This window comes from Panthera uncia, chromosome E1 (genome assembly GCF_023721935.1).
Source record: "Panthera uncia isolate 11264 chromosome E1, Puncia_PCG_1.0, whole genome shotgun sequence".
NCBI classification, from domain to species: Eukaryota; Metazoa; Chordata; class Mammalia; order Carnivora; family Felidae; genus Panthera; species Panthera uncia.
In genome coordinates, this window is record NC_064814.1 from 8,417,731 (window position 1) to 8,440,059 (window position 22,329).

The following is a 22,329-nucleotide window of genomic DNA, read 5'->3' on the forward strand; positions in this document are numbered from 1 at the left end:
GTTCAGGACATGGACTATTACTTAATTCACCCGTTCTCAGGATGGCGTCTCACTCTCCACCGAACTGTGTGTCCCAGCTTTGGGACTTCCCTGGTCTCATTTCCCCACAGAAATTATACCCCCTGTGCCGAGCTTATCGAATGATGGGAGCAAAAGAGTGATATGATGATGCTGGAGTCAGAAAACTCTATTTCTCTTCTCAACTCTACAACAGATTAGTCACATTGCCTTGGGTAATGCCGCATAATGACATCGTTGGGTGAGTCACATAATGACATCATTGGGTGAGTCACATAATCTGGCTGCCGGGGCTTTGGTTTCCCCATCTGTAAAATGAGTGGCAAGGTCATTTGCTCTGTCACCACTGGAGAGCCCTGTGACCTCCCCAGGCAAGAGTTCTTCATTAGGGAACCTTACACAGATGCTAAAATATGTGATGAAATAAAGTGTAAAAGAGTTCCCTTAAGTACCACTACCTTCTTAAACTATGCTACTTTTTAGCAGTTGGTCTTTCTTGCAGAAACCTGAGCTCTGGCAACACAGGACATGCTGCTCAGACTCTGCACCAGAGCCTCTCGAGCCCCTTCTTTCATGTGTTCTGCGCAGTCTGGCTCATGGGAGGCCCAGCAAGTCCACTCGGTGGGCAGAGCTAAACATCCCTGTGAGCCTCAGACAGGGAGATCATCCAGGTGCCCACCTCTTCCCTAGCAAGGCCAAAGATCAAGTCCCCATTTGGGGCTGACGTCCTGAGCAACTCCCAGGCTCCATCTGGCGGTATTGGTGCCGTAGGCATGCTTAGCAGAAAGGGTTCCTAAAAACCATGAGATTTGGGCCGAGAAACCTATAATTAAAACATTCTTCATCTCTGGGTGCCTGGGTGGCTCAGTCAGTCTTTAAGCGTCTGACTTCAGCTCAGGTCACTGTCTCACGGTTCATGGCTTCAAGCCCCGCGTTGGGCTCTGCTGACAGCTCAGAGCCTGGAGCCTGCTTCGGATTCTGTGTCTCCCTCCCTCTCTGCCCCTCCCTCACTCTCTCTCTCTCTCTCTCTCTCTCAACAATAAAATAAGCATCAAACAAATTTTTTTTAATTAAAAACACATTCTTCATCTTGACTTTACGTTATAGTTATGACTATAACACGATTCATTATGTAAAATGTGTAGCAAAAAAAAAGAAGTATCGGATTTGGAGCTTAAAAAAAGAAAAAAAAAAATAACCAGTCTGTGTCTTGACTCTCCTTTCAAGCTTTTGTGAGAAAGTCACTTACCTCTCTGAGCCTTATTTTCAGCCTCCAAAGGCTTGACTGGTAAAGCCTTTCTATCTGTATCAGAATCAACCAGGTGCCATAAAGGAAACCATTTGACAAACACTAAATAAAGTACTATCCAAATGTAAAGTATTACTATTATCATTGTTACCATTGTAACTATTTGGTCCAGAAAGGCTGAATTTCATGCTGCCTCTCCTGTCTGTCACACACAGGCAATTCCACAATTAGAGCTGGCTTTCCAAAAAGACACTTTGGTTCTTTTTTTCCTCTAAAACAAATGAATCCGTAACCAATGTACCCTAGCCATCCAATATGCGCAGCCTCTTTTGTTCATGAACAACCTTAAGGTAATAAACTGGTATGCCCCTGTGACAGAGAAAAATGTCGGAAGGAAATGGGTTTCCATCTGAGGCTTCTAAGGTGCTAAACCAAACAATAACAAGGGAAAAATTATTCAGCTAAATGCACCTGACGTGCATTGGCATCCAATATGCCACCCTCCTCGCTAGGCATTATTACTTATATACCTGCTTCTGAGAAGGGCCGCTCAGAAGAGCTACTCTGCTTTTAACAGACATACATTTTAGGGACTTTTAAATAAACTTATATAGCAACACCGAGCTCATGTCTTCTAAACTTTGCTATTTCATCCGTCTGTACCAAGCACCGTGAAGCAAAATGGATGTGCCTTCAGCTTTCTGCAGTCCTGGAAAATGAACCAGTCCACTTAACAATAAATGGTGGTTGGTTCAAACACACATGACTGGTCTAGTGAGGAAGAAAAGAAAGTTGCGCTTAATGAAGTCCAGTGTCTGTGTCCCTGTGCATGGACAGGAAAGGACGAGTGTTTTATAACTGTTTATTGGAGTTAATGGTAATAAATTCCTCACTTGTGATGCATTAACTTTAATGTTTTCATTACTTGGTGATTTAGGTTTTCCCTTTTCACATTGTAAATCATGTTGTCCCAGTAGCAGAGCAGGTCGAGTGCCTGCCATAATGTTCATAATGCTCAGTGGGGAAAGGAATGTTCTCTTTCTCTCTCCAGCATGGTCTGACAAAAGACACTTTGCGTCATCCAGATTTGCAACTTTCTAAATAAGCAATAAAGACAGACAGACAGATGCATCTGACAGCAGCCTAGCAGAATGTGACAGAGTCTAGTTTAGATTCAGGGAAAGACAGGTCTCCATAGTAACTTTCCAAATGTATTTGGTGCTGAAGGTTCTTTTCTCTCTCTCTCTCTCTCTCTCTCTCTCTCTCTCTCTCTGTTTGCTGAGTGTGAGCCCTTAGTTAATGAGCTGTGCAAATAGATATTGAGATTTAGTGTTTTTATTTTGCAATTACAGACTTGGTGATTTGGTTGGAAACTTTTGGGTCTAGGAACATCACCCTCGTTTTCCCCTCTTTAATTTTTTTCCTTACAAAGTTTGACTTACTTCAAACTTACATGAGTTTTATCAGGTGAAACAGGAGATTTAAGAAAGATTTTAAATCTCAAATGTGTAACTGACAAGGGAAGGAGGCGATAAGGAAAGGAGGCGATTTTTGCCCTAGAGGTTCCTTATCATAGCCATCGTTTTTGTCCCTGATTGTGTGCCGCTGTACAAAGACACCCAGGGAGCTGGCTGGGAGTGAGGTCTGGCTGGGGAGTGACACTTTGTCCAGTAGATGATACATACCAGGTCAAAGCCACATTGCTAAGATCATTGCATTCCCATCAAGTCCTTCCTGATGGGGTGTGTGAGTTCTCATTAGATCACCCACCCTGAAAAACCCCCGGAGAATCACAATAATTAGTTCCTGAGTCTCCTTTTTGATTTTCTGCTTTGTTTGCTTTAAAAGTTTTCTCAATGCAGCGCTCTGATGATATCTGAATGTCTTTTACCAGAGAGACACAGAGAAGGCAAAATTGGTATCATTTGGCTTCTCCTTGAAATCTTTTGTTTTGGGGGAGTAACTACAATAGAGACTCCAGGATCCTGGTATGCTAATCCCCACATGGGGTTCACCAGCAGCAGTATGAAGTGTTCCGACACACATGGGATCTTAGCGTATGGGATGCAAACCAAATGGAGACCAAAGAGAAAAATACCATTTTTTTCCTCAGAGAAATAATAAGACTGGGGAAATGCTACGAGAAGAGGTCAAGTTCTCAGCCACTCAAGGCCTGTAGCTCAAAAATTGCCTTCGACAGCTATTTCTGAGAAGTATTTGGTGATCCCTTTGTCAGGGTGTTGGCATGTGGCTCGGCCCTTTGCCCGTGTCTGGCTTCCTCCAGATCCCATCCTTTGACGCTCTCCGGAAGCTGATGATGAGGTCTGAGGTGAAGAGAGCAGGGTCTCGGTGAGGCTGTGAAATAGTCTCAGAAACTTCATTCTCTCCAGTTGAGGTTCATGGCATTTTTTCCCCAATTTCCCCCCAAAATTCTCTCTGCCTCCCTTCCTATCATTCTCAGTCCTGTTACTCATCCCGGCTTCTGCACTGCCCGTTTCCTCCTTGCTGTCTTGGCTAACGCTTCTTTCTGCCTCTTTAACTTCTTATTTCACGTTACCAACCTTCAGATTAAAATTGTGAGGTACAGCAGAACAAAAATTACCATTTGTGGCTTAGATGAATGTGACTTATCTAACAAATATTCAACTCCCATATTGCCTGCTTAGACCACAAGTCCCATCAGGCTAGAAGTGGTTGCAGTTTCTCCTAACACACATATTTCGGGCACCTACTGTGTGTACGAGGCCCCTGGGGATACAGGGAGAAATAATGAATAATGAATTGTACTGCCCTCTATGAAAGGGACCAGATTTCCCACCAGCAGCTTTTCTTTAAGTGTCAAGAAATTAAATAATTAGCACCGAACTCCTCAGCGTTTCCTGTGGTGTATTTTAGGGAAGGATCCTTCTTAATCCCATATCAGTCCAGCAGTTACTTAAGGCACAGCCCTAGCCTGCGATGGGTCTCAGTTGTTCCCATGTTCCGGTTGCCCCTCAGTCTAATTCTTACCCTCCTTAACTAGACAGCTGTGGTGCAAACACTGGCCCGTCCCCCTAGGTGCACAGGTGTACTGGATTCTTCTTTGTTCCCTCCTCTCAATCCAGATGCTATGATGTTTGTTCACCTAATTTCCTCCGTAGTGTCATGTCTCCACCTACGAATGCAAGACCTACTTTTACCCTCATTCCCCTTTCTAGGCTATCCTTCCTACTGCCTTCTACCTAGACCCACAGCTGTATTCCTTTTTGCAGCAGTAGCCCCTTTTCAATTCCCTTGTTCATAGTAGCTTTACATAATAACTAAGTCAAGACTGGAGAGTACTGGGGAAAAGGGCCCCTGGGAGCCAAGACTGTGCTGTAATAATGCCCTATAGAAAATGGCATTAGAACACAGAAGAGGGAGTGTATAATTCTACATGGCAAAAATAGAAAGATCCAGGGAAGATGTGATATTTGAATTGAGTCTTAAAAGAGACGCCCTTGGGACGCCTGGGTGGCCCAGTAGGTTAAGCAGCTGACTCTTGAGTTCAGTTCAGGTCATGAGTTAGAGCCCCGCATCAGTGCAGAACCTGCCTGGGATTCTCTCTCTCTCTCTTTTTCCCTCCCTCTCTCTGCCCCTCCCCTACTTGAGCACAGGGCTCGCTCGCTCTCTCTCTCTCTCTCTCTCTCAATAAACAAACAAACAAACTTAAAAGGGGGTAGGGAGAGCATGCCCTACTTTGAAAGAGAGAGAGGAATTCCCAAAGAGGAAAAACAGATGAGCAAAGTTCTGTAGTGTACAGTACATGGCATGTTCCAGACGGCAGTTTGTTACTTTTACTGTTGCTGGAGCATTGGGAGGTATGGGGCTTAGAAGAAAACTAAACTGGACAATCGGTGAGACCAAATATTTTAAAGTTTTTGTATGCTGGAGAGTTTGATTTTCATCCTATAAGGGATCAGTGATATTCGATACCACCCTGTAATGGTTCCCTATAAGTAATGGGGAACCATTAGCTTTAAGCAGGAAGGTGACGTGACCACTTCTGTGTTTCAGAAAAATGACTTCTGGCCACAGTATGGTAGACAAATAGAAGGCAAACCAATTTAAAATTTAAAAAAAATTCTTCCAAACCTAGGCAAGGCTCTTTTCTTTTTTCTTTTTTTTCCCCCGTGTTCTTATCACAGCCCAGCGGAGTAGTAAATAAATAGATTTAGGAACGATATTTTGTCATTCACTTTATAGATATGCTTTTAAATGACACATATCTATCTAACGGTGACCTGAGGGAATACAGCGATCCTTCAAAGTTTTGTAAAAAGATGATTTGGCATTTTCCATCCTCTCTACCTACTTATTAGAGTCGCAAGGCCATTTGAAGCCTTGCTGCCTGGATTTGTATGAAGATTCTCACTTTGTATGATTGCCAGTTACTGTGGTTTGGCTACTAAAGAGACTTCAGGTAGCTTGGATCTTTGTGGTTCTAGGATTCCTAGGATAAAAATAAAGCTGAGGGTGCTGGGTTACAGGTACGCATAATGAACAAAATCAGAAGACACAAGAGACTTCCTGAGTTAAACAATTTGTGTGGAGATCCCATGACTTCTCAGCCTTTTTCCCACCATGACACATGTCCACCCACATTTATATGCTCGGCCCACTAATATGGAACACCTGTGATTTTGAAGAAACACGATTTTCTCAAGGAGATAAAGCACTGGGGAAGCTCTTGATTCCCACCATTGTAATAGTGCATCTGATGTATTTAGTACCATAGATTGTAGCATAAGTAAGATAAGCTATAAATTATTTTTTGATTGGCTTTTTCCCTTAAGAAAGCATATCAGAATGCAGATGAATGATATTAGTAAGAAAAACTTCGAATCCATTCTTATTCTAAAAGGGAATTATTTGGAATCTCTGCCCTGTAGATTAACACCTTCAATTGATCAAAAACACCAATGTGTCATGATTCGATGATTGAGACTTAGTGGATTATTATATTGAGTGAGTCATTCTTTAAAGTGAAATATGTAGGGGCGCCTGGGTGGCTCAGTCGGTTAAGCATCAACTTCGGCTCAGGTCATGATCTCACAATTTGTGGTTCGAGCCCCGCGTTGGGCTCTATGCTGACAGCTCGGAGCCTGGAGCCTTCTTCGGATTCTGGGTCTTCCTCTCTCTCTCTCTCTCTCTCTCTGCCCCACCCACCCCCCACGCTCTGTCTCTCAAGAATGAACAAACGTTAAAAAAATATATTTTTTAAAGTGAAATATGTACACTTAGAAGACGCTGCTGATTACTATTACCATTTATTTAGATGCTAGAAATAGTGTGTTGAAGTTAGCATACCTGGAGTTGGAAGGGCTTTTTTCTAATTCTTTCACTTCTTACAAGTAAAATCCCACTGAACGTGAAGACATGGAAGAGGAGCATCCCCTAAGACCACAGGCCCCTCCGACGATTAGTGTGGTGCCTCTTTGTAGAAATAAGAAGGTTCTTCATCCTCCATGAGTTGTCATAGTTTCCATATGTTACCTTGTAGCTTGGCATTGTTGATGGAATGTTTTGTGAAAAGGAACCAACTTGGGGTATTTGGCTTAAAAATCTTACTCCTGGGGCACCTGGGTGTCTCAGTCGGTTGAGCATCCGACTTCAGCCCAGGTCATGATCTCGTGGTTCGTGAGTTCGAGCCCCACATCAGGCTCTGTCCCCCTCTCTCTGCCCTTCCCCCACTTGCGGTCTCTCAAAAATAAACATTTTTCTAAATCTTCTTTCTCTTTAAACCAAGTGTTCTTCCTTAAAGAGTAAATACATCACGTTCAAGACTCCTGCTTGAGCCCTACACTGGATACCATTCCTCTAGATACCACTCTTGCATCAAAAGACATCTTCCAAACCTTGGTGACCAAGCACCATTTGTGAGAGCTCCAGGTGGCTTCCTCTTGTATTTTCTTTACCCGTGTATCCTTTTATTGTATTCTCATATGTTCTTTTATTGTGCTCCGTACTGTGTATCTATTGACTTCTTGGATTTTACACAGACCTGCCCTGGAAAGCAATTCCATAGATTAGTCAGCCGGTACATTAAAAAAGTTAAATAAATATAGTATCTTAAAACAATTTTGGGGGGTGTTGAGTTTGGTAAGTTCTTTATAGAGTCTGGATACTAATCCTTTATCTGATATGTCATTTGCAAATATCTTCTCCCATTCTATCGGTTGTCTTTTAGTTTTGTTGATTGTTTCCTTTGCTGTGCAGAAGGTTTTTATCTTGATGAGGTCCCTACATGGATAAAGAAGATGCGGTTTATATATACAATGGAATACTACTTGGCAATGAGAAAGAACGAAGTCTTGTCATTTGCAACAACATGGATGGAACTGGAGGATATTTATGCTAGTTGAAATAAGTCAGTCAGAGAAAGACAGATATCATGTTTTCACTCATGTGTAGAATTTGAGAAACCTAACAGAAGACCGTGGGGGAAAGGAAGGGGAAAAAAATAATTTCAAGCAGAGAGGGAGGAAAACCATAAGAGACTCTTAAATAGAGCAAACTGAAGCTGGATGGGGGGCATGGGGGAGAGGGGAAAATGGGTGATGAGCATTGAGGAGGGCACTTGTTCGGACGAGCACTGGGTGTTGTATGTAAGCGATGAATCATGGGAATCTACTCCCAAAGCCAAGAGCACACTGTATACACTGTATGTTAGCTAACTTGACAATAAATTGTATTTTTTAAAAAATATTTGTAAAAATAGTAATAATAATTTTTTGACATCAAGTATTAGAATAACCACACACTTGTCTGCTTCTTTTTCTGTACTTAAATGGGGTCTTTTGTGGGAGAGTGAGGCTGGCAGACCCTGTCTTTCCTCAGCCACCCTGAGTGCGTCTCCTCAACTCAGGCTCAGGGTGGTGGAAAGTGCATGGGCTGTTCCAACTGAGCAGGCTTCAGCAAGTTCAGTAATTTCACTAAGACTCAGTTTCCTGGGGCACCTGGGTAGCTCAGTCAGTTAAGCATCCAACTTCGGCTCAGGTCATGATCTCTCGGTTTGTGAGTTCGAGCCCCATGTCGGGCTCTGTGCTGACAGCTCAGAACCTAGAGCCTGCTTCGAATTCTGTGTCTCCTCTCTCTGCCCCTCCCATGCTCATGCTCTGTCTCTCTCTGTCTCTCAATAACAAATAAATGTTAAAAAAAATTTTTTTTAAAGATTTTAGAAATTTTAAAAAGATTTCCTGGTCTGTAAAGTGCTAATAAAGAGCACTCATAAAGAGTGCTATTAAAGAACTAATAATAATACAGACCTCACAGACTGTTGTGAAGCTCAAATGAGATATAAACATGCTTTATAAAATGCAGATTAAAAGTTTATTTGGTTTTTTCATTAAAACGCATTAGTTTTAATTATTTTTTTCGTTTTATTTTTTTTTTTAATTTTTCTTTAAACATTTATTTAGCTTTGAGAGAGAGACAGAGTGTGAGTGGGGTCGGGACAGAGAGAGAGAGAGAAACACAGAATCTGAAGCAAGCTCCAGGCTCTGAGCTGTCAGCACAGAGCCCGACGCGGGGCTCGAACTCACAAACCGCGAGACCATGACCTGAGACGAAGTCGGACGCTTAACCGACTGAGCCACCCAGGTGCCCCTATTTTTGAGAGAGAGCGAGCACAAGCGGGGGAGGGTCAGAGAGAAGGAGAGACAGAATCCCAAGCAGGCTCTGCATCATCAGCACAGAGCCCAATGTGAGGGCTCGAACTCACAAACTGAGATCATGACCTGAGCCGAGATCAAGAATCAGATGCTTAACGGACTGTGCCATCCCGGCGCCCCTAGTTTTAATTTTTCCCCTCATCAATTATCTCCCTTTTTTCTTAGTACTACTTATTGGCCTAGAATCTCTCATAAATTTTCTTTATCCTCAGGATAACAAGGTTTCTTCCACAGATTTTTATAGTCTGGTCTGGATTGCCAGATCCAGTAACCTGAATTAACAGATCTTTTTTAAGACCTTAAAAAGTTTGAGGGCCGACAAGAGTCCATCAAGATCTCCCGAATGTTGTCTCCTGTGCTGGTTTGCTTACGGCTAGACCTTCAGTCTCTCTCTAATTCCCCTTGTTTTGTTTTCTAGCTTCTTCTGCCACGGCTTGTTGAAGAGTTTGACCAAGTACTTTGAGTCCCCTCCTCTTCCTCTCCTGTGCATCCCAGTTATTCCTCCACGAAATTAAAGCCGTCTGAGCGGTCTTTCTGCATCTCTGAAACTTTCCGATCCGAAGTCGATTATTATTCATGATTTAGAATTTTTCACCTCACATGTGTCACATGTGTTGGTGTAAATTCCTTAATAAGTGAAGCAAAATGACAGGAAAGTGTGAAGGTGTCAACGGAGGCAGGTAGCAAATAGAACCATGGAAGTTAGAGAATTCTGTGAGGCTGTCCCAAGAGACTAAGGGAGGAAGAGTCTGTGAAACCAACTTCCCTGTTAGTGTCATGCTTCGAAGTTGAACACACCCGACACCTCAGACTGACTGTCACTTACTGACTGGCTCCCGAAAACTGAGAAAAAAAAGGCAAAAAAGCAGCCCAGACGGTCAAGAAGCTGAGGGAAAACTGTAATGAATGTATTTTACAAAGGCCACAGAAACCAACTACAAAGGAGATTTAGGACCAGCGACCACCAGCCAGGAGAATACTACCCTCACCCTCCCTGCAATACTCTCTTCCCCTTTGTACATTTGAGGCAGTGTGTTTGTCACCCGTCTGCCAATGCACGTACATCAGCCATCTAGACCAGATGGAACCATCTAGACCATCTAGACCATCTATGACCAGATGGAACATAGTCATCCCCCGCCTCCAAATATTAGATTTTCTCCAACCTCATCCACCCAATCCCCTGGGGCCCTTATCACAGGTGCTTTAATGGAGGAACCTGATAAACTCCACCCTGCCTGAAATTCACCCCTGGTAGCTCTCAGTCTCTAGGCTGGAGTTTGGTCCCTTTTTCCAAACAATTGGAAAGAACTTGGGTTAAAAGGAAAAGGGACAATGGGAGAAGTCCACAGTTTAAGGGGGGGGGGGGGGAGTTGAACAAAAGATGTTTTGTTTTGTTTTTTAAATCATTGATTTGGGGCACCTGGGTGGCTCAGTCGGTTGAGCATCCGACTTCAGCTTAGGTCATGATCCTGTGGTTTGTGAGTTCAAGCCCCACGTCGGGCTCTGTGCTGACCGCTCAGAGCCTGGAGCCTGCTTTGGATCCTGCGTCTCCCTCTCTCTCTGCCTCTCCCTCGCTCACACTCTGTCTCTCTCTCTCAAAAATAAATAAACATAAAAAACTTTTTTTTTCTTAATCATCGATTTTCATTTCAGGTTGGCTTAGCAAGAAACCAGCCAGCTGCCTCTAAGGGAAGTTCACAGGCACCTGCCCGGTTCTGCAGGGGTTGTGACCTTTTTGCAACGAGATTGCATGGCCTCTCGTACTGTTAGCCTTGTGCTGTGGTGTTGCCAAGTGATTTCTCCAATTCTCTTTTCTCAGTGGGCTAGAACGCAGCTGATTAAATAAGCCGTGACTCACATAAGCTCCCATGTCTTTTTTATTGACTGCTTTATGGAAATGTATCACACTCAAAGGGTCCCCATTGTTGTTGCTGTCCATAGCTGACTGAAGAGTCATGTTTAGTGCTGAGAGACGGAATCCTAGTCCGTCGTGTTTTATTGCAGAGTTGGGTATGGGTGGGATACAAGGGTTTAAAGGAATCTGGATGAGGAGAGAAAGATGTCCGAGAATTTCTTTTATCTTCATCTGCCACGAAAGTTGGGTGGCCATCACTTCTAGGTAACACCTTCTCTGCTGATCTTATCTTTATGGCCCCACATCCTTCAGCTAAGTGAATCTTTTCTTTATATGGGCTATTCTGGGAGATTTAGTTAAGTGCAGTGGTAGAGAGAGATGATGACACGAATGTAATTCTGTTTTGTGCTGATACACTGTGATGCACCCTTAGGTTTGTCCAAGAAGGCCATTTCTTCCCAATAAATCTAAATCATTTCTATTTTTTCATTAAGATGGTGATATCTTTTTTTCAGGTAATGGACAAAAAGGCTCGATTATTTTTAAAAATTGTATACTTACATATAAATGTTTTGGCCTTAAAATAGCAACCCGTGCAATTATTTGTGGCTTCTTCCTGTTTTTATTATCATCCTACAAAGCATTTACATGCTTCCTATTAGACATTAAGTAGCTCTGCAGACCTGTTCATTTGCCAGTAGGTGTGGATTCAGGCATACAAGGCTCCTCCTACTTCATCACCCCGGGACCATGGCCAACGTGGTGCGTCCTCAAGATCACTGGTTCTTGATCAGTAGGACACTGAGCTGACACCGAAGTAGGAGACAGCTTGATTGCCACAGTGGCTTCCCATCTTGATTGTCTGGATTTATCTGATAGATCATGGAGCTAATGAAATTGAGCTCAGTGTCAACTTACACTGAGAACAACTCTGTCATTAGACTCCCCACACAGTGCCTTGCACACAATAGACAATCGCTAGAATAGAGATTGCTTTGATTGGATTTCCTAATTGTTTTCCATAACCATTTCAAACTTCACCTTCGCTTCATCCCATTTTTTCCACTGCCCATAAGGGAAACCAGGGAAGAGAGTTCCTCAGTACAGATTCCCTCTAATAAGAAAGCAACATAACACATCTTGCAAAAACCCAGCACATAAAATACCATATCTCTAGCTCTTCAGAATCTGTTGGTGAATGACCAAGAGAGAAAAGTCAGCAGCTCTCTTTTTGCCCAGTTTCAGCAAACTGAGTGTGACTCTTTTCGGAGAGAAGGCGGTGATGGTACTGACCCTAGTTTCCTAGAATTAGTGACTCGAGGTTCAAACGTCTCTGCAGCATTATGTCTTTGTTTTCTTGGTGGTGGCATTCTTGGGTTTCGGTTGGTGGGGAGAGAAAAGCCTCATGCTGCTAATGTACTGAAAGTAAATGAAATTAAATAAGCGAAGCAGTGCTCATCACTACCTCCTTCCCCCCTGGGTAATTCAATTCAAGCTCTCTTTCTGATGGCAACTCGCAGGGACTGTCTCTGTCACCCCGCTGGGGCCTGGAGTCTTAACATCTAAATAAAAGTTTCACTCAAGCATTTTTTATGCTCCTGCCAGCAGGATCAGTGAGCTGGTGTGGGCACATTAATGTAATATTCATACTCACAGACTCTCCCCGCACACGAGGCAATGTCTTCCCATTTTCATAATTATAGATGTTCCATAAAATGGCATTTAGATTTGCATTAAAAAAGGAGGTTTGAATTCTAATAGAACGTTTAACATGTCTTTTATGATTCAGACTCTCGGCATCTCTAACTAGAATCTGTGTCTCTAAGTTTAACAAGACCTTAAAACAAGAAAAAGAAAAGAAAAAAAAACTGCAGGAAGAAATAGAAACTCCAAGCTTAGGGGATCCTGTTTTTCTCATCTCCCGTGTCTTTCATTTAATTTGTAGGCCTCTAGGAGCAATTTTTGATAGTGCTGCAGAGAGGATAGGCTCTCCTGCAAAGGACCTTCTCAACCATATCAGGCCCTCAACCCGGCCACTCCACCCTCCATAAGATCAGTTTCTATTTTCTTGGAGAGCATTTCCAGAGAGGTATTAGAATTTTCAGAAGGGTGGGAGAAATGAAAGGGTCCTAGGCAAATGAACTTCCCTTTGCTGCTCTTCATCTCACGTGTGCACCCTGAGACCCATCTGGGAGGATTTATAGCAGCCACAGAGTTTGCTAACCGTAGAGCACACAAATGAAAATAGTCCATGAACAAGGAAGTTGACAATAAGGACAAATAGAAAGAATCAGGCACTTAGACACACTAAAAAAGAAAAGCCCTTCAGATCTCTGTTTAAAACTAAGTTCAAAACAACTTAGAAGCAAAAGGTAATCTTAGTTGCATTTTAAATTGTCTTAAAATGTTGTTTTTAGGGGCGCCTGGATGGCTCAGTCGGTTGAGTGTCCAACTCTTGATTTCGGCTCAGGTCATAACCCCAGGGTCATGAGATCGAGTCCCACGTCAAGCTCCACATTGAGTGTGGAGCCTGCTGGAGATTCTCTATCTCTCTCTCTCTCTCTCTCTCTCTCTCCCTCCCTCTGTCCCTCCTCTGCTCACACACATGCTCGTGCTCTCTCTCTCTCTCTCTCTCTAAAATAAAAAAATTCTTAAGTTATTTTTAAACAAGAAATATTTTAAGCAAGAAGTAAACTGCCAGCTCATAGCCACCACTGAATAAATGTTAGTTATTGAAAATTTCAAAAAACAATCGCGTAATTGAAAAAAAAATTACTTCACCCAAAAGTCTCAAGATATTGTATAGGTGACCCAGTTGATTCCTATGTGGTTGTCCCTTCAGTTGGTTTGTATTTTGTTTTGCTTTCTAAATCTTTTAAGGGAAACCAAAGGAGCTTTGGTTTTGGAGACTAAAAACAATAAACATTAGGATCCTGCCAGCCCACTCTCCTTATTTCTCCTAATTAAGAAATATGGACTTGGGGGCACCTGGCTGGCTCAGTCGGAAGAGCATGCAACTCTTGATCTTGGGGCCATGAGTTCGAGCCCCACATTGGGTGTGGAGATTGCCAAAAAAATAAATCAACTTAAAGAAAAAAGAAATATGGACGCGTATTTTTTTTTTAAGAATTTTTTGCGTTCTTGTTTCATTTGATTTTTTAAGGAGTAAATCCCTTCTTTTTTTGTCCTTTACTCCTCTCTTCTATAAAAGAAGTATACACCTTAGTGGCGAAAGATGGATGAGGATCTTGACTTCTCAATAAATTGGTACCTAACAAGGCTAGTTGAAAGTCAAGGATGTTAGCAGCATACGATTAAAGGCTGATGTCAATTCCAGAGTCTTCTCTTGGTAAAGGCTTCTACCATTGTTAGGATCTTTCCCATACTTGGACAAAACCAGGATTTGGTGGCTATTGTCAGTGCAGCTTGCATAGCCCTTCTTTGTGTGAACTTAATACAATTTATGTTCACTAGGTGGCTTTGTGTTTTGGTGTGTGTGTGTGTGTGTGTGTGTGTGTGTGTGTGTGTGTGTTTTAAGAGTGAGTGTGTGTTTATTGCTCTCACGGAGGTGGCTGCGTCTATGGTGAACGCTATCACTCACTAAAGCGTCTCTCTGCTGGTAGCTATTCATTTGACTTTTGATGATCTCAGTGTGGTTATCCAATTTGGAGCTTATCTCCACTGCAAATTCTTAATTCTCTGGAGTCCTTTTCTTGCCAATCAGTACATATTTAGGCTACCTCCCCTTGCACAAACTAATGTATGTTTAGATCATTGTAAGTGATTTTAGCATTAGATATAATGAGGAAGAAAGAAAATTTACGCTTTTTCCCCAATCATATAAAAATTATCTTATTTTGTGCTGTGCTTAAGCAATTGCCCTTCTGCACCCCCTTCATTAATGTAGATTATCTAAAGTTGCCTAAATAAATGAAAACTCTGCCAGGTTTCAACAAAGCATTTTTGCCGTTGTTCCTTTCAGGAGTGGAAGACATCACAAGAGGAGCTCAAGAGCTGGATAACATCATCAAGCAAGGATACTTGGAGAAGAAAAGCAAAGGTACTGATCAGACCCACAGGTCTCAGAACAGTCCAGGAAGGGAAGGGAAATGAGGAAAAAGGGCTAATGTAGAAAGTGCTGTCTCTATGCCCAATTCTGCGCTCAGAAGCTGGGAGACCAAAAGGAAGGCAAGAGAGAAGTCTGGTGTAGTCCAGCGCCCCCCAAATCTTCAGCAGATTGTGAGTTTCGTCAGAATAGGAACTGGTTCTGCTTTGGTCACCTGGTACACAACAGGTGCTTAATAAATCCTTGTTGAATGAATTGCCGATGATACTCTTGTTCTCATCTCTCTGTGTGCTCCCATAGAGCAAAACCGTTGCCAAGAGTATCATTTTATATCCTATGTGAAGCAGCCCAGTTTCAAGTTTCAGAGGAACCCACCTCTTGACCCATCGCTCACTGGATGAGAATAGATACCGCCATCCTAGGCCCGGGGTCCCAAGTTTAGCACTCAAAAAGCAAATTGGCTTTAGTACAAAGAAAGCCTTTCCTGTGCCCATGGCCTGAGCATCAGTTTGGTTTGCTAAAAGGCACCGCATAAAGGGATCATAGAGAATTTGAAAAGCACTGGATGAGATTAGAACCTGAAAGATATCAAGGAAGATAAATAGCGAGACAGCTGTGAGAGGTCAGAACAGGCAAACCCCGTGTAGAATCTGGACCTTTAACGGAGCGAGCCCTCTGGACTCTGAGTCAATATGGGATAACCTGCGGGAGTGAACGGGAGGGTTTTACAGTCCATTAACCTAGGAAATAAAACAATAACACACTGGACTGTGTGTTGTTGGACTTTACGGACTCTTCAGTGGTTGTAGTTACCTGAATTTATGTCCCCTTACTGCTGTTCCGTTTAGATCATAGTTTCTTTGGATCGGAATGGCAGAAACGATGGTGTGTCATCAGCAGAGGCCTCTTCTACTACTATGCTAACGAGAAAAGTAAGTGTTCTTCATCCGCACAGCAGCAGCTCACTCCTGGATGCAAGCACTTCGTAAATTCTCAAGCACTTAGATCTCAAGATAGCAGTCCTTAACTAACACCCATAAAGGGACACGCTTGGGAGACTGAAAGAGGCTGTTAAGTAATACCTTGTCCGTCACCAAAAACTCAGATGCCAATTTAGAAATTATTTTCACTTCAAACACTAGGACGGTGTGGTCAGCATGTCGAAAGGTTGTCTTTTATTATGACTAATAACACAGTATTATCAAGGTTGAACACTTTGGTATTTTTTTTAAAGAATCTCAAACTCTTTATGGATATTAATAATATAGTTAAAATACTGGGGGGAAAACTTGTGAGAAAGATTTATTTTTTTTTTTTTTTTTAAATTTTTTTTTCCAATGTTTTTTATTTATTTTTGGGACAGAGAGAGACAGAGCATGAACGGGGGAGGGGCAGAGAGAAAGGGAGACACAGAATCGGAAACAGGCTCCAGGCTCCGAGCCATCAGCCCAGAGCCTGACGCGGGGCTCGAACTCACGGACCGCGAGATCGTGACCTGGCTGAAGTCGGACGCTTAACCGACTGCGCCACCCAGGCGCCCCTGTGAGAAAGATTTAAACAGCTTGCCAATGGCCCAGAAACAGAACCCTTGGGTCCAGACTCTCGAAGATTATGCTTTCAACTTCATCCTGTGGAATGCTGGGAAGTAGTCCCGTGGACATCCCTAGAGCCGTGGAGTGTTGAGACCCAAATGGCTGCTGTGCCCAGGAGACACCCTCCAGCCAGATGGCAGCAGCAGTGAAGTGTTGACTCAGGCCAGAGGCAGCTTCTAAATGAGCCACCACTGAGTCAATCAAGCACACCACTCATACGCTCTCCCGAGAAGGCCTCCCATCCGTGCTTAGCACAGTCACTAAGTTCACGAGAAGAAACAGAGGATATAAGCATAAACCGGAGACAGCGACGACTAAACAAAGCCTAAAAATGATCACTGTCAGTGAACACAAACTTGCAAAGAGGGGATACCCTCCTGCAAAGCATCAGGTCTTGTGGGGACTTTCCTTGGGCTCTGCCACCTCGGCACAGAGGCCAGTGATTCAGAGCACACCCTTCCTTTTCCTTCCAGTCACTCCCCGTTCCTCTTCTCTTCCTTCTTTCCCAGGGCGAGGCATCTCCCAATGCCTAGATATCCAGTCTTGGGAATAATCAGATGTCTACCCAATTGCCTTTGGACTTGCCGTGCCTTTGGCATCAAGAACAGCACCTTTGCCAGGTGACCTGGCATCTTTAAGATTTGTGCTTGGGCTTCAAGGCCAGCGGCTCACGCTGCCTCTCTGCCTGCCACAGGTTATCGCTGGCTTCGTCTTGGGTTCGCCCTTTTATATTCCTCAGAGACTTTCCCACGTAGGGGTGAAGTGTGAAGCCCTACATGGCGATCTTAGCAGCATAGCTCAAAACCTGAGTAACACACCCCCAGCGTCCTTCCAACGCCCAGACCACCATCCGAGCCAGCAACCACAATCTGTTCCCTGGATCCTAGGCATATACGAGCCCGCCAGGGGCAATTTTCTTATTTTAAACCTTAAAACTAATATACCATGTATATCATTGTAAAACTCTTCTTCATGCCAGCTGCATTTAAATAAGTGGTTGGCATATCTGGATATAAAACCAGGTGTCACATTCATTCATTCCGAATCCTCTATACTCAAGGTGAGAGAGCGGGAGAGGGAGAGACTTGGAGACTTTTATGGACCATTTTGCCGTCAGGCTGAAATAAAACCTGGTGACCAAAGAAACAACAAAACATTTTAGTGGCCAGTTAGAACAAGGAGAGATACTTTAACAAAAAAGATTCCCGTGTCAGAAAGCACTGTTGCATGGCTCCCTTCTCGCCAGTTACTTCTTATTGTGCCCAAGACATTTTCTTAGGACGTAGTGAGTGTTTGTGTGTATTTCCTTTAGCTCAACCAGGTAAGGATGGAGTCTTTTTCTTTTCTTTTCTTTTCCTAATATTGTCATCCCACTGCCACCTTATCACCATCAGCCTCAAAAAGCATGTCTTCAGCAATTCATTCCACATGATAACGGGACACAAATCATCACCCAGGCACTGTGGTTCCACTCCTCTGTATGTTCTGCCTGAACTACACCAGGAGGGCACAAAATCATTGGGAACCACCCCGTCTTTTCCTGTTCCTAGTATTTTATGTTTTAGAAAGAGAGTGACAGCCAGGGTGGTCTCTCCTTTCCCTCCCTTAGGGTCCTTTCCCTCCTTCCGCATCACCCAATGCCACTTCCCAATCTGACCTCTGGGAAGGGGGACAAAATACTGAGTTTTAATTATTCTCCCTCTCGCATGAATTCCCTCCGGACCAGCAGGAGGTAGAGAGCGGTCTAGCCCAAATACCACACAGGGCATAGGAGGGGACCCCGGGAACTTATAATGCCCCCGAGCTGCTGTCCCTTCCCCTCAAATGTCAGCTCTGCTGGCCCTGATAGAAATAATGCTGCAGGGTTCTGTAATAGCCTTCAAGAGCCTCACGTTTACAGCCACACTCTCCCTGCTGTAATAATTCCTCCTTTCTGTTGTTATAGATCTCTTAACATTCTAATAAATTCTCCATCTCCGTTGTCCTCTTCTGGCAAAATAACCTTTCATGTTGCATTTCCCCAGCTTGGCAGTGATCTCTGCCTCACTGTCATAGTAGCCCCTTCCTGAGCCTCCTTAATGACCTTTCCTTGACTATCGTGGCTCCTCGGGGACAGAACAGCTGTTGCTGTGCTTTTAGCTTACATACCAGAGAGGACGCCTTCCCTTGGTCGCATCTTCTCTAGGGACACAGGGGGTTTTCCTGTCTTGCAGGCAAGCAGCCCAAAGGGACCTTTCTCATTAAGGACTACAGTGTCCGGATGGCCCCGCACCTGCGAAAAGATTCCAAGAAAGAATCCTGCTTTGAACTGACCTCCCAGGACAGGCGCAGCTATGAGGTAGGATGAGCCGAGGAGACGGTTGGTCCTCACTGCTTTGTAGTTTCGCTCCACGTTTGTGTGCGAGCTGGGGGTGCTATGCTGCGTTCCATCCTTTCTTCATTACCTGCTCACTTCTTACCAAGACCTTCTTTCTTGACATGTCTTCACCTGTGCCATGTGGCGCCCTCCCTCCTGCTCTGTGTTGTCACTCTCATCCTAGATACCGCCTTTGGTTGGCTTCCACCTCCTCACCCCTCCCCTTCCTGGTCTCACTCCATAGGTGAGAGTCTTGTCTGTTGCAGCACACAACCCAGTTCCTCATTCATCATCTCTAACTTCACCGCTTTAATTCCCATTCTCTTTACTCGTTCCCTGATTATCTTCACTTCCTTCCATGACATCCAGAAAAAGAAAAATCGGACTGTAGAGTGAAAAATAAGTTATTTTCCCATATTCATCTCGCTATCCAAAATAATCTTCCTGTGTGTAGACACACTGCGTATCTCTGGAAGGATTTCTGAGATGTTGGTGACAATGATTAGTGAGTAGTAACAGTGATAACTGGAGGGACTAGAGGATCTGCTCTGGGGTGGGAAAGGCTGATTCTTCACTGCGTTCATTTTTATATATTTGATATAATATAGTAGGTAATATAATAAGTAGTGGATTTAACTAAAGGAATAAAAAGCTCTGAATAAGGGAATGTCATGATTTTCACCAAAAATATATTTTTACATGTGTGTGTATGTGTACAAATATCGTTTCCTGGTTGTTAGTAATTTTTATCTTATCACGATTTTACTGAAACAATTTTTTTTAACCTTTATTTTTGAGACAGAGAGAGACAGAGCATGAACAGGGGAGGGTCAGAGAGAGGGAGACACAGAATCCGAAGCAGGCTCCAGGCTCCGAGCGGTCAGCACAGAGCCCGATGAGGGGCTCAAACTCACGGACCGCGAGATCATGACCTGAGCTGAAGTCGGCCGCTTAACCAACTGAGCCACCCAGGCACCCCACTAAAACCATTCTTTAGCTAACTTATGGAAAACGAGAAAAGCTATGCTAAGGTTAATATTAAGGTTAATATCACTCACTTGAGTAAGCCTTTGACTCTTCAGATGGCTCTCAGTACCCATCGTTTTATGTTTCTACAGTATCTTAACTCCCGTTTTGATAAAACAACCTAGGTCTTCAATATGCAATTTCAAAATTTTATTTATTTATTTAATGTTTATTTATTTTTGAGAGACAGAGAGAGACAGAGCACAAGTGGGGGAGAGGCAGAGAGAGAGGGAGACACAGAATCCCAAGCAGGCTCCAGGCTCTGAGCTGTCAGCACAGAGCCCGACGAGGGGCTCAAACTCACAGACCGCGAGATCATGACCTGAGCCAAAGTCTGACGCTTAACTGACTGAGCCACGCAGGCGCCCCCCACCCCCGCAAATTTTTTATCTTAACACTAAACTTTGCTAGAGAATCCTTTATAGATATGTACGTGATAGATGAATATACTTGGTGTGTTTCTAAGTTATTTTTATTATTCAGTATTGATGGTGCCTCCTCCAGATAAAAATTTATATGACAAGTCTAAATCAATTTCCTTAGATATTTTTTATGGAAATGAGTTTTTAAGAAATCAAGAATGACAATGTCTATTAATAAGTATTAAGCAGGAATCTAGGTTTCTTACACAGCGCATATCTTTGTCTTACCCTAATGGCCAGATGATAAAAATGTTTTTCAGGAACAGTCACTTCAAGTTGATTCATTTAAAATAAAAAATTACTAAGGCTTGCTGCTTGACTGGCTGGTTTTGTGAATCAGAATGTGGAGTTTGTTTACTTCTTTTCTTTGGCCCATTGAACCCAAGTCATTACCATGGTCTGTGGATTCTTCCTCTACGATATCTTTTGGATCTTTGCCTTCTTACTTATTCCCACAGCCATCACAATGGCCATCCTCATCACCTCCCCCAGAGGACTAGTTAAATAGCCTTCTAGCTGGTCTTCTGTCTCCCATTCCTCCCTGTTCAAACCCCTCCTACCCACAACTATTGAAAGAATCTCCTGCTCCTTTTGCTAGAATTTACGGTCGTTTCCTATTGCCTGCATTTTAGGTTGAACTCCTAGTACTCAGAGCCCCTCTCATCAACTCATCCCTGACCCACAGCACTCCGGCATCACCTGTCGCTGTCCTCCAGTCAAGCTGATCTGCCTTCCTTCCCCCATACACAGTGGACTCATTCCTAATCCTCTGCACATGGTTCCCTCCAGCAGGCAGTTTCTGCCAACTCTTTTAAAATCCAACCAAAACAGGGGCACCTGAGTGGCTCGGTCGGTTGAGCGTCCGACTTCTGCTTAGGTCATGATCTCCCAATTCACGAGCTTGAGCCCCACATCAGGCTCTGTGCTGACAGCTCGGAGCCTGGAGCCTGCTTCGGATTCTGTGTCTCCCTCTCTCTCTCTGCCCCTCCCCCATCCATTCTCTGTCTCTCTCAAAAATAAATAAACATAAAAAAAAAAAAAAACATTAAAATAAATAAATAAGTAAAATCCAACCAAAACAGTATTACTTCCACAAGCTTCTCTGGCTTACTCCAGGTGACAGTAAGTGCTCCTTTGCTCTCTCAGCATCTACCTGTTACCAGATGAACATTCTTTGTAGTGTTCCCATCGCAAGTGTGTATATTGTCTCCCTAACCGATGCATTGTTCTTTGCAGTCAGGAATTTTGGTTTGCTTTTTCTTTTCTTCCTGTAAACGTTTCTCAAAGTAATGTCTGATGAATGCATGGATAATCGAATGAATGCACATGAACATGAATGTCCGGACTCAAATAGTAGTCCACATTGGGTATACAGAATTGCTGAAGGGAAATATCACTCTGAGTAAGATTTTGGTCTTTTTTCTAAATAGTTAAGCAGAGACTCTTGAGCTTTCAACTTGACTCCGCAACTTAACTCACAAGGCTCTCCTCTTTGAACTTCCCTATGGGATTCATGGAAATTTTATGAATTCATGAAGGTCATAAATTAATTCACTAATTTTTCTTTAGTTTACAGCTGCTAATCCAGCTGAGGCCAGAGACTGGGTGGATCAAATAAGTTTCTTGTTAAAGGGTAAGTATCATTACTACAGAAACAATACTTAAGTGGATTTGCAGTTGAAGTTATATTGCATAAATATAATCCACAGCCTTCAATCTGTACTTCTTATCTGCTTGTTCTCCCTTCTACCAGCCTTATGCTATAACAACAAATAGTACCACGTATGAATCAGAAAGTAATGAATCAACGTGGAGTTGATTCAAGTTGATTCAAGTATGAATCAACGTGGAGATGACCTCTGTAATATCCGTACCCACTAGACAAGGAGATTTTGAAAACCAGCTTAGCTCAATTAGGTGTCTTCTAACCCCTTATATTCTGGAAAGGAAAGTTGTGATATCAAACATAAAGTTGCCTAGACGCAATTTAGGTCCCAAGTCTTCTCGTTTTAAACTTAGTAAGAAGTAGAAATCTATTCTCATCGAAGTGG

General features: G+C 43.2%; 1 protein-coding gene across 2 annotated transcripts in view; it reads left to right on the forward strand.

The window, feature by feature from the left end:
- SKAP1 (src kinase associated phosphoprotein 1) overlaps positions 1 to 22,329 on the forward strand; it is a 277,155-nt gene that overhangs the window by 212,687 nt on the left and 42,139 nt on the right. For both annotated transcript variants that reach the window (XM_049637518.1, XM_049637519.1), the window contains exons 5-8: positions 14,799 to 14,876; positions 15,731 to 15,814; positions 18,688 to 18,812; positions 21,848 to 21,911. In XM_049637518.1, the coding sequence (XP_049493475.1) occupies positions 14,799 to 14,876; positions 15,731 to 15,814; positions 18,688 to 18,812; positions 21,848 to 21,911 (351 nt within the window). The remainder of the gene's footprint in view (positions 1 to 14,798; positions 14,877 to 15,730; positions 15,815 to 18,687; positions 18,813 to 21,847; positions 21,912 to 22,329) is intronic.